At 47.2% G+C, this 18240-nt stretch overlaps 1 protein-coding gene across 1 annotated transcript in view; it reads left to right on the forward strand.

The window, feature by feature from the left end:
- GRB10 (growth factor receptor bound protein 10) overlaps positions 1–18240 on the forward strand; it is a gene marked incomplete at its 5' end in the record, with an annotated part of 169571 nt that overhangs the window by 65954 nt on the left and 85377 nt on the right. Inside the window, one exon of the mRNA XM_079711239.1 lies at positions 9165–9255. Coding sequence (XP_079567365.1) covers positions 9165–9255 — 91 coding nt within the window. The remainder of the gene's footprint in view (positions 1–9164; positions 9256–18240) is intronic.

Below are 18240 nucleotides of genomic sequence, written 5' to 3' on the forward strand. Positions count from 1 at the left end.
TTTATGGCCAGGTCGTGTCCCAGCCCCTCCCTCCTGCCTTGATATGGTTTCCTTCTTGTTTGCCTGATGTGCGGGCATCACTCAGCCAGCCGTAGGCTTTTTAGGAGCAGACTGTTCCCTGTGTAGCTGTAGGGTCAGTGTGTCCGTAGGAACAGGTGAGTTCAGGATCTTCCTATGTCACCATCTTGAACTGGAATCTTCACATCCATTTTTAATAAAAATTAGTAATTGTCTGTGGCTCAGGGGAGGGTACATATGGAATCTGGACCACACCTCCCCACCTGTATAGGTTTGAAAGTTCTACAGTGAGACATACATGCCGTTGACAGAAGCGGGCTTTGGGCCATTTAGTTGCCTGTTCTTCACTAGGACAGCAGTCTCATAGCTTAGTGGATTTCCATTTTGATTTGTTTTACAGCTTTAACTGCACCTTGTGTGAAATGATAGAAGCCATGGCACTTGTATTTCCCATGTTGATTTTCAGAAGCGTTGGCTTGTTGTGCCTTAGCTGGGGGTCAGCAGTTTCTCCAGGCAGCACGGTCAGGGGGCAGGAGGGCTACCTGGTGGGAAAGGCCTGGGGGAGGCCCAAGAGCTGCCGGGGGCTGGAGCGGGGATCCCTTGTCAGTATGTCTTTTCCCTGCTCAGCACAGGCGCAGCTGTCGGTAGGGCTGTGGGTGGCTGGGAGCCACTCTGGCTTTGTCTTAGCCGCCGCCTGGGGCTGCTGCCGTCCTGGGACTGCCCGTTCCCCTACACCATTCTCGTGCACTGTTGGCTGGTTGGCGGGTTGGTTTTGGGTCCTGTAGTGTTTAAGTTTATTCACGTTAGATTTCTGCTTGTAGATTCTGATTGAGCATTCTCGCTTGTCGAGGACATTTCAGTTCCTCTTGTTCTGTTTTCTGTGGTGTCGATCTTTGCTCAACTTAGGGTAACTAAGGGCACCTACTGTGTCTTTATTCAGGTCCCTGAGAGATTGTATACAGGCAGGTGTGAGGACAAATCCCTGGGACGCCCACTAGAGAGAGATCTTGTTTACGGACTTCTTGTCCCTGTTGCTTACTGACCATCACTGAACACCTGGTAGCGTTAGTCACTCGACAGACCCTTTGTTTACATCTTTTTAATTTAATCATCCCAACCGACCTGTGAGGTCCCCATTCTGCCCCAAGGAAGCACAGAGATGCAGGAAGTTGCCCAATGTTACAGGACTAACCAGCAGGTGGGAAACTGGGATTTGATCCCAGAGTCTGGCCTCACCTGTTCATTCCCATATGTTACCCGGCAGATGCTGTGCTGACTGTTACACTCCGGTCTCATCAAATTCTCCTAGCTGCTCTCTGAGGCATATGTGACCCCAGAACCACTCACCTGCCCAGTGAATGTTTTCTGGTCCCTGGAACAGTGTTCTTTTTGAGCATCTTGTACTGTTGTTCCACAGCACCTTAGGCCAGGGTTTATTAGACGTGAGTGCCAGCTGACAGTTGGCCTCTTGCCTTTTCTGCGCCCAGGCTGCACTGTCAAGGTTTTTGCTGAAACACAGGTCGTTCTCCTGGCCTCCAGCAGGGGGTGGTGTGTCCCAGGACAGTGTTCCGAGGCCTTGCTTCTATCCTGGGGCCTCCACCTTCACCGCCTCCCCGAGAAGCTGTCGGCGGTGAGGCTGGGGTCGGGCTGGGGGTGGGAGGAGGGGACAGTGTGGACGGTGCTCTAGGGGAGGAGCGGTGCACCCTCCTTGCTTCTCACTTTAACTGAAGCCGGGCAGCGGGGTGAGGGGTGAGTGACCTCGGTCCTCTGGGCTGTCACAGAAAGCTCCAGAAGGGGGTGCCTTGTGGGCTGGACCTGGAGGATGAGCAGACGGTGTGTATGGAGGGCAGAGGATATTCCAGACAGTGAGGACTCCACAGAGAGCGGGAGGGGGAGGCACACGACTGGGCCCCTGGAACGTTCCAGTGAGTGAATCAACTAAGGTAAGGAGCTCAGACTCCAGCTCAGACTCAGGACTGAGCAGGGCCCTGGAGTCTGCATTTCTCACTTGTTTTTCCAGGTGGGGCTCACATGATGCTCCGGGAATGACAGGGAGGGGCCCAAGCCCTGTCGCCGGGCCCCGTGGGGTCCTGACCCCAGCTTGAGGCACTTTTTAGGTGTAACCTTTAAACCTGCAGGTTCCCCCCTGCAGCCCCTCCATGGGCAGAGGCCTCAGCAGTGGGCAGTGGGCGCTCCTGGGGGGCGAGGAGGACAGGTCCAGGGTGGGACTGCAGGGTCCAGAGGAGCTGGCCAGGTTGGTGCCCCAGCCTGGAGCCAGCAAGAGGCCCGAAGGAGCAAGCCTGGGGGCATTCATGTGACCCCAGAAGCGGGGCTCACTAAGGAACTTTCTAGAGGAATCGCACGGCCGTGCGGGAGAATCAGTCCATGTCTGGCCCCTCCTGCCTGCCCCTCCGTGCCCTGTGGCTCACCCCCCACCAGCTCCCAGGGCTCAGCGAGGCTTGAACGAGATCACTTAGCACGAGGTCACCCTGCAGGAGGAAGGTGTCTAGGCCTTGCTCGCTTCCGACTTTGGAAAATGTTTCTAAAGCACGTGGGTTTGGGGATCCAGCACTAAATGGTGAAGTGACCCGTGCAGCTTTAATGAAGGGACTCCCAGCCTCCCACCTGTCCGAGGGGTAAACAGCACTATGACCAAGGACTGTGCTTTAGAGAAGCATCGTCGGCTAGTGGCCACCTTCAGAGAAGAACCCTCGCCTTCCTCTGCAGGCCCTGGGCCTCCTGCAGACAAGGAGGCTGTGTAGTGCTGGCCCTGGGCCCCGGCCTGGCCACTCTGACCTCCTCACCCAAGAGGGAGGCCCACCAACCTGGGACGGGAGAACCCCCCCCAGGCAGACCAAACTAGCCCTGGAGGAGACCAGGCCAGCCCAGCGAGAAGACGTTACCCTCGTTCCAGTTTGTATTATTGTGCACTTCCTCTGCACTTGACCTTCCAGCACTGTGGGAGTTTCTGTTCTACGCCACGGTGGTTAACTTCTCCCGCCCAGCTGCCTTCATGCTCTGGCTTTAGTTTACAGACACCATCATTTCCCACACTATTTCATTTCTCTTGGCTTTGCAAGATAATAGAATTCTCGTCTGAAGCTTCTATATGCTGACTTGTGCTCCTTCGACCTGGGAGTTTTGTATGTGAACAAATGAGGCAATTGTCGAGATTGTGTTCTTACCGCTGTAATTTGTCAGGCAAGCCCGTCCGATTTCGAACGGTACTTTGGGTGTAGAGTTTGCCGGATAAACTAGAACGTGCCAAGTCAAATTCAGATAAACCACAACATTTTTTTAGGATGAGCCCCATGCAATATTTGGGACATACACCAGAAAAACTATGAGTTGTTTGTCTGAAATTCAAGTTTCACTGAACGTTCTGTATTTTTAGTTGCTAAATCTGGTCACACTATTTAGACAAGGTTGCCTTAAATTAGGTTAGAAGGTTACTTGTCTTCTGAACAGAGGTCTCGGTGGGGTCTGCTGTGCACATCACTGAAAAGAGGTGTTCTCAGGAGGGCAGCATGTTGGCGGGGTGACTGGCTCTCAGGATGGCATGCGCACGGGAAACACCGAGGTGTTTGTTTGCCTGTCAGGCCACGCCCAGCCCCAGAAACGCCTTGAGCAGGGCCTCGGGTCAGCTGGACCCCCAGACCCTTTGAAATATGTGGGGTATCACAGCTTCTTGGTTTATACTTTCGATGCTTGTGTGGTCTGATTTCAGTCAGATGGTCCACTCCCAACATTCGTGTTAGTAATGGGTAGTAATTACTTAAATATAAGGAAATATTCCAGATGAGAAGTTTAAATAATCTAAGCAGACTTTTGTTACCAAACGCAGGTCCATGTGCCCGACGCACAGTGAGGCCAAACTATACTGAAATATTGGAGTTTGGAGCAGAGAGAGGTTTATTGCAGGGCCACGCAAGGAGGTGGGTGGCTTATGCCCCCCAAAACCCCGAACTACCCCGAAGGGTTTCAGCAAAGCATTTGTAAAGGCCAGGTGAGGGAGGGGCATGGTTGGTTTAGTTTATCTGGGGTTAGATAGTTTATCAGGGTTAGTTTATCTGGCAGGCTTCTTGGTGTCAGGATCCTTTGATCTTGCAGCTGTCCACGTATGTCAGTTCACAACGTTCCTGTAAACCTTCAGCAAGACGAATGTTACTCTCTGTTCTGCAACTTTTTATTTCTATGTGAATGGAAAAGTGTTACATCCTTAAGGGGTCAGAGCCTTGAGAATGGGCTGTCCTGTATATTTCAGGCTCTAGGCAACATTCTTAACTGGAAGCAAAAGCAATAGAGGACAAAGGTTAAAGTCAAAGAAACAGATCCAATATCGAGTCAGATTTGTTCTTCCCTATGACACTTCGACGCTACTTGTTTAGAAGAAAGTGGCTGAGGAACTCATGTAAAAGCAGCAAAGGGGGAAACGTATGCTGATGATAAAGGCGCCCAGCAGCAGGGAGCATGGGAACCTGGGAGCTAGCCCAGCAAGGAGCAGGTCTGTGGCACCAATGAGGAACGCAGACCCCTGTGTGCGTGGATTGTAACGTGTGATGTGAAAGTGACCTTCCAGACCAGGCACGAGGGTGATAAGTGGGCCTGCGTGGACTGGCCAGTTTTTGGCCTCACCTCTTCCTGCCCTCCAAAATAGATGGCAGAGGGATGGAAGAGGATGCACCCAGTCGGGGAAGAAACCAGGACAACACGTAAATGGATGCTTCAGTATAAGATGATGAGCCCCAAAGGAAAGTTCAATAAACTTGACTGCATTGACTTAAACTCTGAGAATCAAAACATAGAGTTAAATCTCAGACAAGGTGGGAAAAGTATTTGCTACAAAGAGGACCAACCTTTGTTTCTTAGCACATAAAGAGCTCATCCTGGGAGATTAAGAAACAGACCGACATTTCTGGGGAGTCCAGGGCCTCAGGGCTGGCGCCCTCCCAGCTGTCCCGCAGGCCGTGTGCAGCCCATTTGACAGATTTTGCCAGCTGACTCAGCGAGTCCAGATGCTGGTCCCAAACCCTCAGCTGGGTGATTGCGGTTGAGGTTCCTTCACAGAGGCTCGATCGGGAGCCCTTGCTCTGGTCCAGCTGGCCTGTCAAAAAAAGGGTAGTCCAAAAGGAGACACACAAAGGCCTGAGAAGCATGTGAAAAAAATGTCCGACTTCAGGATTCAAGACCTGCTTGTGAAAACCGCAGGATTAGGCCACTGCCTGCCTCTGGGCCTGACTGGCAAGATGAAAATTCCGAGAAACAGTCACCAGCACAGTGTTAGCTGCCTGGGGTGCTGGGGAGAGGGCAGGCCTCTGTTTCAGGTGGAAGCTGGGTGAGCGAGGTGAGTCTGGACTCAAAACAAAGCACCTAACTCTTGACCTAGACCGTCTGCCTCTGGGGATCCTAAGCGAATAATCAGAAATGTGGACAAGGTTTTATGCACACAGGTATTTGTTTGATTGTATTTAAGTTATCTGAAATTGGCAAATGGCTGAAAGTGTTTCCGAGAGTAGTTTAGAATCTGGAAAAGTGATATTTACCAAGGTTTTAAAATAACCTCTTGTGATGTAAATTGGGGAAAAACCACAAAATTGTTTATGCCATGTGATTTCCGCGGTGTCCAGCTACGCATAGTAAAGCTGCAAAGTCCAGGAGAATGCTACCTTACCCCGCTGTCATGGGATTTAGGCTAATTTTTGTGTCTGCTTTGTAGTTCTAAAGATTTATATGGGTGGTTTTAAGATTTAGAAAAGAAGGAAAAAATATTTCTCTCAGATGGTAAAGAGCCGATTGGATGGAGAAACACTGGGCTGTGGAGGTGCTGAAAATAGGTGGGGTGACCCCGGACGGGGAGACTGCTGAATCTCTGAGGCTGGGGGACCACCCTGTACTCTAACCTTGACCGCCCAGCTCCGCCTCAGCACCTTGCGGGCCGGGGAGGGGGCAGTCTTAGTGGCACCACTCTTGCCTCCCAGACGCCATGTTCTCCAAACTAATCCCTCTCCTCTCTCCCAATCTTACTTTCTTTTTTTTTTTTTTTTTTGCGGTACGCGGGCCTCTCACTGCCGTGGCCTCTCCCGTTGCGGAGCACAGGCTCCGGACGCGCAGGCTCAGCGGCCATGGCTCACGGGCCCAGTCGCTCCGCGGCATGCGGGATCCTCCCGGACCGGGGCACGAACCCGCGTCCCCTGCATCGGCAGGCGGACTCTCAACCACTGCACCACCAGGGAAGCCCTAAACCTTACTTTCTTAACAAACTCTACGTTCGCCAGTTGGGTATTAATGAAAGAAATCGTGTTACACAGCTACTTAATGGGGTACGCTAGAATGATGAAAGGGCTGATGGGGAACGTTTGTTGCCATGGAAAATTTCAGAAAGCTACGTTAAATATAACAGTAGGTGTCATGATTGTGATTCCGTTTTTTTATCAGAATCATTTGTAACCGTCATGTGATTCAAATAAAACATATACGCTATCCATAAATAATTCAAACATTGCATCTGTACACACTCTCAGTGTGTGCTTTTTTTTTTTTTTTTTTTTTTCTCGGAAAGAACAGCCCAGAAACTGCTGATAGGATAACATCCTTGGGTGAGAGAAGAGAGGTTCATTTTCACTTTTGTCTTTATACTTTTCTTTAGCGTCTAGAATTTCCTAACTAGCAAGTATTATGTCTTTGATTAAAAAAGCCAAAAGAGGGCTTCCCTGGTGGCACAGTGGGTGAGAGTCCGCCTGCCGATGCAGGGGACACGGGTTCGTGCCCCGGTCCGGGAGGATCCCACATGCCGCGGAGCGGCTGGGCCCGTGAGCCATGGCCGCTGAGCCTGCACGTCCGGAGCCTGTGCTCCGCAACGGGAGAGGCCACAACAGTGAGAGGCCCGCGTACCGCAAAAAAAATAAATAAATAAATAAATACATAAATAAGCCAAAAGAGAGCTATTCCTTTTGAAGGGGGAGCGCAGAGAGAGAGAAGCACGTGAAAATCTCTCCCTTACCAGAGGTCTTCGTTCAGTGTTCCCGGGTTTTCTGGAGGCAGGTGTGAAGGCGGCTGTGCTCCCCGGGGAGCAAGCATCTTCTCTCCCTTCTGGACTCTCTCCGTGCAGCTCCCCACTCTGCCCTCCCTCTCTTGGGAGTGGCCCCAGCGGAGTGTGGACCAGGCCCACCCCTGTGGGCACACAGTGGGGTTATCGCCCATCCTCTCCTACACCCGGGCAGGCCAAGACTCTGGATGCAGAAGCCACTGGCCAGGGCGTGGGGGATCCACTCAGGCCGTGAAGTGTCTTGTCAGAATCATGTGCTGTTTTGGAGTTTCTTGTGTGAGCAGCTTGGGCTGGAAGGCACTTGGGTTCTGGAGCCCAGCTGTCTGGGGTCCAGTCCCAGGGCTGCCCCTGACCACGGGGTGATAGTGGGTGGATGCTCCTTCCCTGCCTCAGCTTCCTCATCTATGAAATGGGAGTTCGGTTGGCAGCATAAGCTCCACGCCATGCCGGCACCCAGGGTGTGGTGGGGGAGACTTTGCATGTGCAGAGCTTTGTGGTACAAGGATGCTGAAGGTAGCTACTTGTACTTGTGTCAATTTTTATTAATATTAATAGATTTTCCATGCAGATCTTATACTTTCTGACACAGTTCTAAAACCTTTCCAATTACAGAGTCAATATATATGCATTTATAAAAATTACAAAAGCTTCTTAAATCTACCAGAGAAGTCTGTCATCTCTCCACCCCAAGTTAATCACTGCTAATACTTTATTTTAAGCATATAAACATTTTACAGGCCCATTTTCCTTGTCCATGTTTTAATGTCTCTTTCATTGGCTTGATTATAATCCCATGAAGATGTTTTTCTCGAGTTGTGGGCTTGGTTTTTTGTGTGTGTGTGTGTGTGGTACGCGGGCCTCTCACTGTTGTGGCCTCTCCCGTTGTGGAGCACAGGCTCCGGACGCGCAGGCTCAGCAGCCATGGCTCATGGGCCCAGCAGCTCTGCGGCATATGGGATCCTCCCGGACCGGGGCTCGAACCCGTGTCCCCTGCATTGGCAGGCAGACTCTCAACCAATGCGCCACCAGGGAAGCCCTGGAGTTGTGGGCTTGGTTTTAATGTTGCTGTTTTAACTTGTGCCAAAAATTTTTCTCACCTGAGGTCTAAAAAATGCCACTGAATATACACACTACTATGTATAAAACAGGTAACCAGCAAAGACCTGCTGTATAGCACAGGGAACTCTACTCAGTGTTCTGTAATAACCTACAAGGGGAAAGAATCTGAAAAATAATGAATGTATGTATATGTATATACTGAATCACTGTGCTGTAACCTGAAACTAACACAATATTGTAAATCAACTAGACTCCAATAAAATTAGAAAAAAAAAGAAAGAGAAAAAATACTGAAATAGAAACAAAATACAATAGAGAGGGTCAAAGAAGCTAAAAGATTATTCTTTGAAAATATCAATAAAATGTATTTCCCATCAATCAGTGAAACAAATCAAGAAACATCCCACCAGCAACCAGTAACAGGAAAATTATAGTGACATCTCTTCAGATAGTAAAATAAAATCAGAGGATGTTATGAATAATATGCCAATAAATTTGGAATTTTAGATTAGACAAGCGCCTATAAAAATATAACTTATTAAAACTGACATAGGAAAATTTTAATCTGAATAAATCTATACTATTAGGAAAATTTCTTTTTGCAGTGCCACTTAGCTCTCTGGACGCTCTGTGGAGGGTCGCTGGGCATTTCCTTCCCAGGTAACAGACCACCTAGGGCTTGATCACCAGTAATTGTTACAGAAGATGCCTGTGCTCCATGGAATGCTAATTCTTTACATTCATGGCTTAAACCCTGCAGTTGACAGTAATTCTTTTTGAATTGCTATTCAGGGAAAGCAATTTAAGCCAAAAACAAGAAGTCACTTTTTCTTCCAGCTCCCTAGCCAGCAGGCTGTCCCTTTTTATGATGAACTTTCCTTTTACTGCGTATTTTAAACAACTGTCATTCAAAACTAAAAAAGTAAATAAATTGAGAAAGTAAGAAATAGGGGAAGAAAGAAAAGAAATGCTGGGGGCGGGTGGATGTGACCCCTGTGAAGTGCTTCTTTTGACCAGAGCCTTTCCGCACCTGTCTTTCCAGGACCAGGTGGAACAGACATCTCCTCGCCGTCCTGGAAATCTGGCAGGACCCGGCTTCCCAGCGCCGCCTGACCGGCTGGCGAATCACCAAGGTAAGGACGGAGTCACAAAAGCGCCCTGACACAGATGCCCTGACTCTCTCACTACAGCTTTGCAGCGATGCTAGGCTTTGTATTCTAAGAAACTGTTCCTGGCTCTGATATAAGAAGATGCTGACCTTAGCTCTTCTTTTCCCCTTTAAGGAAAATAAATTCTATAAAAGAGAGAAATACTCGGTTATGACATCTTCCTATAGTTTCTTTCAATGAACCAACTTCAGTGAGCAAAACCTCCAAATAGATTTCATGTGAATTTTCCCAGGATTCAACTTCAAGGCAACTTTAGAGGCCCCTCCATGGTGGGACCCTCTTGATTTTGGCGTTTTTATTTGCACTTAAGCTAGTTTTGCGTGTACGTACCCTTGGCAGTTCTCTACTTTCCTAGGATTCCTTCTGTTTCTTCTGGTTAATTTCTGCCGGGATCACCGTGGGGAAGAAGGGAATGTCTTAAATGGTTACAAGGTCTGGTAACTTAGGTCTAATAAAGCCAAGCTTTCATGTAGGACAGGACTTAGGAAGAGAATTGGTCTGATCATCAGATGGGACAGGAAAAGCACACATGGCTGGTGGTGGAGAGTTTAAGTACCAGAAATTGTAGGGTTTCGAGCTGGTAGGAATTCGAATAATCAGATTTTCTTAACTGCCTAAGGAGAAAGAGGATGACATTTAGCAAAAATAAAGCCTGGGAGCTGGCCGTGAAGTCAGAAGGATGTTTTCTCGAGCATTAGAAGATTTATAAAAGCTGTCGGGATTTCCTGTGTCAAGCGTAATTTTAGGTGCCCTTTTAGAAAGCTCTCACACAAAGGGACGTGAGGGGAGGGCCAGTTTGATTACATCGGCTTAGAAACTCAGGGAAATCTTAACTTATTACATCTCACTGCTTACAGTGAGGGACCTGGGGTCTGCGTGTCTCAGCAGCTGCGGCTGGGCCCGGGGGAGTGAGCGGACATGACTCCAGGCTGAACTCGGCTCCCCAGACAGTCAGGCTTTTAAGCCATCATGACATTGACCACCTTTCCCTCCAGTCTTCAGTAATTCTTCACACACGGCACATAGAACAGGAAAATCAAAAGGACTCAGCCCATGGGCTTCCCTGGTGGCGCAGTGGTTGAGAGTCCGCCTGCCGATGCAGGGGACACGGGTTCGTGCCCCGATCCGGGAAGATCCCACATGCCGCGGAGCGGCTGGGCCCGTGAGCCATGGCTGCTGAGCCTGCGCGTCCGGAGCCTGTGCTCCTCAACGGGAGAGGCCACAACAGTGAGAGGCCCGCGTACTGCAAAAAAAAAAAAAAAAAAAAAGAAGGACTCAGCCTGGCTCAGACCCAGGACGGAGATGCCCCCAGAGCAGTGAGCAATGCTGACACCTGTGCCCACCAGGCTGCAGGCCCCAAAGCCACCACCGACGGCAGCGGTTCAGGTCCCAGGGAATAGTAGGGGCCGAGCTCCTGCAGCTCGCTGGGAGCTGGAGTGGGGCACGCCCCCTCCTGAAAGACCTTGGAAAACAGTGCATGTGGACCTACGGCCAGGCAGCTGGCATGGCCCCGCAGCACTGCAGCCTTCCCTGAGGAGGTCCCTGAGCATCCCAGTACCCCACCCAGCACACGGGAGGGTGGGCTGGGGGCGCACAAGCACAGCCCAACCCAGGTACCACTGCACGCTGGTGTTCCCAGCACGGGAAGCAGTCTGCTACTAGGCAGCGCCACTCCCGGGATCGAGAGATTGCCACTTTACACGTGCAGATAAGTGTCTTTGTAATGCCCTGGAGATGAAAACAAGAATAACATCCACCAGAGAGGACAAGAAACTCTGAAACACAATGGGAAGAAATGAAGCAAGAAGGGGGGCTGTGAGAGAGAGTCCCTGAGAAGTTTTGGAAATGAGATGAATAGCCATTGGCATTTCCAAAATGCTGGATTTGGTCTAAAGAGAATGGATGAGCCGGAGTCACCTCCCTCTAGCCCAGAGAGTCACGGGAAAACGTGGACGGGCCATTGGACACGGTCATTTAGATGTGCATGAGGACAGGAGAGTGGAGGGAATGGGGGTGGGGTGTGAAGAGATGCTGGCCAAGAACGGGCCAGAAAGGAGAAGACGGAGCCCCCCCACTGCACTCAGAGAACTAAGAGGAAAAATGATGGTTCATCCACATCTAAAAGCATTTAGCATTATTCCAGAAAATGGAAGACAAGAGAAAATCCAAAGGGAAGCAGCAGATTTCACAACCCAGGAATGGCCATTGGATGGATGGCTGACTTGGGCCCAGGAGGAGCCAGAAGACAATGCAGGAGATTTTTAAGGTGTTGAGGGAAAAAGAACTGTCCGCCTAAGATTTTATACCAACATCTTGTGAAGGCAAAACAGAGCTTTCAGATGAAGGTTGAGACAGTTTATTACTGGCAGTCCTCACTAAAAGAATGATTAAAAGTTGTACTTCCAGAAGAAGAAATGTGGGTGGCGAGGAAGGCCTGGAGCGTGAAAAGAGTAACGGGCCGAGAAGGAAATGCTGTGTCGTAAGTTGAATTCTATGTGAATTGTTAAAACTAGGTTAAACTAAAACTTTGGTTAATTAGCCATTGGGAATGAGTGTTACATGTGTGATGGAATCATAATAAGACCCTAGTTAGGATAAAAGGAATGTAAAATGACTTGAGACTACATTAGAAAAAAAGATAGTTATGTATTTTAAAATATTAGGTGCAACTAAAATATTGACTGTAATTACTCAGAGAATATGTGTATAATCTGTAGTTTCTAACCTAGCAGAAAAAAATATAAGGGAATCCACAGTTTATAAAAACAACCAACATCAAGCAGAAAAGGACGAAAAACCAGATGTGAACAAAAAAGGATGTCAAACAGGAAATATAAAATATGAGGATTATTATTTATATATAATTATAGTATATAATTATAATATTATTTATATATAATTATAGTAGTGTTATTGTATTATTTATATATAATACTGTTAGGAAGATGTATATGTATGACTGATTCACTTTGTTATAAAGCAGAAACTAATAAAAAAAAAAAATACTGTTAGGATATCTCTAATAGTATTAACAGGTTCAAATTAGTAGAAATACATAGAACCCTGCACCCAACCGACAGACACTTGATTCTTCTCTAAAATCTGTATAACTTTTTAAAAAGTTGACCATATATGGAAAGTTGAACTGAATTGTAAGCATTCTGTTTCATGCATGCCATGGTCTTTGACCCAGTGTGATTAAATCAGAAGTCAACAGAAAAAGTTCAAAACAAAACATGTAAACATATTGTGGAAACATTACAAAACCTCCTTACTTCACTCATGGTTAGGAGATCACAATGAAAATATCAGTCGTTTAGAACTGAATGAAAAAGGCACGTACTACAGATTGGAAATTATAAAACGCTGCAAAATGGTATTCAAGACTAAATTTCTAATCTTTAAAAGGAGGAAAAATTGAAATTAGAAGAATGAAAATGGAATAACTCTATGGAATATAAAGGAAGTCATTATAAAAGTTAAGATCAGAAAACATTGAAATGATGAAGAAAATATCAGTAGACAGAAACAGAACTAAAGCCAGTGTTTCCTAAAATCTACCAAAATCACAGACGCTCAGGAGGAAGGACGTGCAAGAAAATCATATGAAGAGCACGTCACAGATAAAAGAGTGTCGTGAAATGAGAAAACCATGAACAACTTCATGCCAATAAATGTGAACGTATGAGGGAAATGGATAATTAATGTATTGCAAAAATACACAGACAAAATTGCAACACCAAATGCTGGAGAGACTGGAGCAACAGGAAGTCTAATTGCTGGTGGGGATACAAAATGGTGTGGCCACTTTGGAAGATGGTTTGATAGTTTCTTACAAAACTAACCATCCTCTTACCATAGGAGACAGCCATTCATGTTCCTCGGTATTTGCTCAAATGAGTTTTGAAAATTTATGTCCACCTGAAAACTTGCACACATATTTATAGCAGCTTCGATCATAATTGCCAAAAGGTGGAAGCGACCAAGGTGTCCTTCAGTAGGTGATGAGTAAATAAATAAACTGTGGTGCAGTGTTATTCAGTGTTAGAGAGAAATGAGCTATCAAGCCATGACAAGACACAGAAAATCTTAAATGCATATTACTAAGTAAAAGAACCAGTTTGAAAAGGCTACATACTGTATGAGTCCAACTGTATGACATTCTGGAAAAGGGAAAGCTATGGAGACAGGGGCAACAGTGGGGAAAGATGAACAGGCAGAACAGAGAGGATTTTAGGGCAGTGAAAATACCGTGTGTGATGTTAGAATGCTGGACGTCACTATGGATACGTTTGTCCAAACCCATGGAATGTACCAAGGTTCACCAAAGGTGAACCCTAAAGTCCGCTGTGGACTTTGTGTGATTTTATTGTGTCAGTGTTGGTTCATCCTTGGTAAAAAAAAAAAATGTACCATTCTAGTGAGTGATGGTGCTCATGGGCAGCTATGCATATGTAGGGAGTACAGGATAAATGGGAAACTCTGCATCCCCCTGTCAATTTTGTTGTATACCTAAAACTGCTCTAAAAAAAGGCTTAAAAAAAAAAAAAAAAACCTGATTGCATCTGAAAGAAGAAATAGCCTAGAGATTACCTAAGAAAACCAAGAATGTTTCTTCTGTGCCATGTGAATTAAACATTATGTGACCTGATGGAAAATATAGCTCTGTGAGTACAGACAGCACTCAAAAGTTTTAGGTGGAGAATCCTGAAGGAATAAAGAAGAATACTTGAAAGGGAGAAACGAAACATAGTTGACACTGGGAGAAATATCAAATTTTAATAAAGAACTCTGGCAGAATGGAGTCAGAAAATAATACCACCTCCTCAGAGATGCTCAGGGAATTCTGCAAATGAGTGTCATGGAGCCTTCAAAAAACAAATAATTTCTCTTTTTATGCCAGTGGCTGGAGAGAGAGAGGAGAAAAGCTCCCCCACTCATTTTATAACGTTCTGTAGTTTTGTAAGAGACAGTCCAAGAAATCCAAGTACAGGCCTATTTCACATTTTAACATACAACCAAAAAGTCTGTGGAAAGCACTGAGGAATCACATTTAACAGTTTATCTTAAATAAAACACAGAACAAACAAATGTTATGACCAAATTGGATTTATTATAATAATGCAAGGATGCTTTCCCATCATTAGACTATGAACACATTTAACACGTGAAAAGATTAAAGGAAAGAAAATGGTCATTGTACCGGAGACAGAGTTATTTGATACAGTTCTCCACTCATAACACAAAACAAACAGTAACAACCAAACTCTTACTAAACCAGTACAGATCTTCCTTGACTTACATGCCTATAAACTGATGGCAATTTGATAATATCGTTAAGTCAAAAATGCATTTAATACACCTAACTCACTATAGCTTGGCTTTGCCCACCTTAAATATTTTCAGAACGGTTTCATTAGCGTACAGTTGGGCAAAATCTAACACAAACCTATTTTACAATAAAATGTCGACTATCTCTCGTAATTTATTGAATGCTGTACTGAAGTGGAAGGCAGAATGGTTGTCTGGGTCCAGACTGGTTGCAAGTGTATCAGTGGTTTGCCCTCGTGAGCTGGGCTGCTTGGACCCTGAGGCTCCCTGCCCAGCGTCACGAGAGAGGATCGGACAGCATGTCACTAACCCGGGAAATGATCAAAATGCAAAATTCGAAGTACGATTCCTACTGAACGCGAATCACGTTCTCACCATGTTAAAGTAAAAAAATCCTAAGTGGAAGTACCATTAAGTCAGGGACTGTCTGTAGTAAAAAGAAACCTCTGTAACCTGTTTAAAGTCTGTTTGCTGAAGATATACAGCATCCAGCATCCATGGTGGAGAAATATTAGAGTCATGTCCGTGAAAGTCAGGAATGACACAGAAAGGCCTGCTGTCACAAGAGGTCTTCACCAGTGTCATAAAACAAACACAGAACCAGAAATGCAAACACCAATAGGAAGAAATGGAATTGGTGCCTCTTTGCAAATATTATCTTACAGAAAAACCCGAACAAACTTTTTGGCCAACCCAATAGTATCCAAATAGAAAATTCATTTAAAATAAATGAGTTCTGCAAGATGGTAGATAGGTGAGATCAACAGATAAAATGTAAAAATACCTTGTGCAACGGTAGAAAACAATCAGGAAGTGTAATGCAAATAGAAATCCCACTTACATAATTACAAAAATGATAAGGTATCTAGAAATAAATTCAACTAGATTACTTGACGTTCTAAGATGTTTTTCAAGGACATAAAAAAGACCTATATAAGTGGAGAGTTATCCTGTGATCACAAATGAGAAGACTTAAATAGTGAAGATGTTAATGTCTTCCCGAGTTTATCTTTAAATTGAATGCAGTTGCGAGCAAGTTTCGAAGCGTTTGGTGTGACCTGATATATGGTTCCTACCTCTAATGTGGACATGTGAAAACTCCATAACAGCAAAGAGAAATTTGAAGATGAGCAAAGCATATGTCGGCAGGAAGGGGTGATTTGCACCATCAGGTAGCAAGGCTGCTTATGAGGCCTCACAGTTAGGAAAGCATGTTATTGATTCAAGGACGGACAAATAGACATCCCATAGAGACCCACACAGTTACGGAAACTCAGTACAGCACAGAGAAGTTGCGGTAGAGCCCTGAGGACAGGGGGCCCGTGACTCCTCCAGGGGTGGTGGGCATGGGGGTTGGGGGGCAAACTGGATCCCTACCACGTATGATCCACAGCCATCGATTCCAGGGGGCAAACTGGATCCCTACCACGTATGATCCACAGCCATCGATTCCAGGGGGAAACTGGATCCCTACCACGTATGATCCACAGCCATCGATTCTAGGGGGGAAACTGGATCCCTACCACGTATGATCCACAGCCATCGATTCCAGGGGGAAACTGGATCCCTACCACGTATGATCCACAGCCATCGATTCTAGGGGGAAACTGGATCCCTACCACGTATGATCCACAGCCATCGATTCCAGGGGGCAAACTGGATCCCTACCACGTATGATCCACAGCCATCGATTCCAGGGGGAAACTGGATCCCTACCACGTATGATCCACAGCCATCGATTCCAGGGGGAAACTGGATCCCTACCACGTATGATCCACAGCCATCGATTCTAGGGGGGAAACTGGATCCCTACCACGTATGATCCACAGCCATCGATTCCAGGGGGAAACTGGATCCCTACCACGTATGATCCACAGCCATCGATTCTAGGGGGAAACTGGATCCCTACCACGTATGATCCACAGCCATCGATTCTAGGGGGGAAACTGGATCCCTACCACGTATGATCCACAGCCATCGATTCCAGGGGGAAACTGGATCCCTACCACGTATGATCCACAGCCATCGATTCCAGGGGGAAACTGGATCCCTACCACGTATGATCCACAGCCATCGATTCCAGGGGGGAAACTGGATCCCTACCACGTATGATCCACAGCCATCGATTCTAGGGGGGAAACTGGATCCCTACCACGTATGATCCACAGCCATCGATTCCAGGGGGCAAACTGGATCCCTACCACGTATGATCCACAGCCATCGATTCCAGGGGGCAAACTGGATCCCTACCACGTATGATCCACAGCCATCGATTCCAGGGGGAAACTGGATCCCTACCACGTATGATCCACAGCCATCGATTCTAGGGGGAAACTGGATCCCTACCACGTATGATCCACAGCCATCGATTCTAGGGGGGAAACTGGATCCCTACCACGTATGATCCACAGCCATCGATTCTAGGGGGAAACTGGATCCCTACCACGTATGATCCACAGCCATCGATTCTAGGGGGAAACTGGATCCCTACCACGTATGATCCACAGCCATCGATTCCAGGGGGAAACTGGATCCCTACCACGTATGATCCACAGCCATCGATTCCAGGGGGCAAACTGGATCCCTACCACGTATGATCCACAGCCATCGATTCTAGGGGGGCAAACTGGATCCCTACCACGTATGATCCACAGCCATCGATTCTAGGGGGGAAACTGGATCCCTACCACGTATGATCCACAGCCATCGATTCTAGGGGGGAAACTGGATCCCTACCACGTATGATCCACAGCCATCGATTCCAGGGGGCAAACTGGATCCCTACCACGTATGATCCACAGCCATCGATTCTAGGGGGCAAACTGGATCCCTACCACGTATGATCCACAGCCATCGATTCCAGGGGGCAAACTGGATCCCTACCACGTATGATCCACAGCCATCGATTCCAGGGGGCAAACTGGATCCCTACCACGTATGATCCACAGCCATCGATTCTAGGGGGGCAAACTGGATCCCTACCACGTATGATCCACAGCCATCGATTCTAGGGGGGCAAACTGGATCCCTACCACGTATGATCCACAGCCATCGATTCTAGGGGGGCAAACTGGATCCCTACCACGTATGATCCACAGCCATCGATTCCAGGGGGCAAACTGGATCCCTACCACGTATGATCCACAGCCATCGATTCTAGGGGGGCAAACTGGATCCCTACCACATATGATCCACAGCCATCGATTCTAGGGGGGCAAACTGGATCCCTACCACGTATGATCCACAGCCATCGATTTCGGGGGCAAACTGGATTCCTACCACGTATGATCCACAGCCATCGATTCTAGGGGGGAAACTGGATCCCTACCACGTATGATCCACAGCCATCGATTCCAGGGGGCAAACTGGATCCCTACCACGTATGATCCACAGCCATCGATTCTAGGGGGGCAAACTGGATCCCTACCACATATGATCCACAGCCATCGATTCTAGGGGGGCAAACTGGATCCCTACCACGTATGATCCACAGCCATCGATTTCGGGGGCAAACTGGATTCCTACCACGTATGATCCACAGCCATCGATTCTAGGGGGGCAAACTGGATCCCTACCATGTATGATCCACAGCCATCAATTCCAGCGGGCAAACTGGAT

This window comes from Hyperoodon ampullatus, assembly GCF_949752795.1.
Source record: "Hyperoodon ampullatus genome assembly, chromosome: 9".
Classification (NCBI taxonomy): Eukaryota; Metazoa; Chordata; class Mammalia; order Artiodactyla; family Ziphiidae; genus Hyperoodon; species Hyperoodon ampullatus.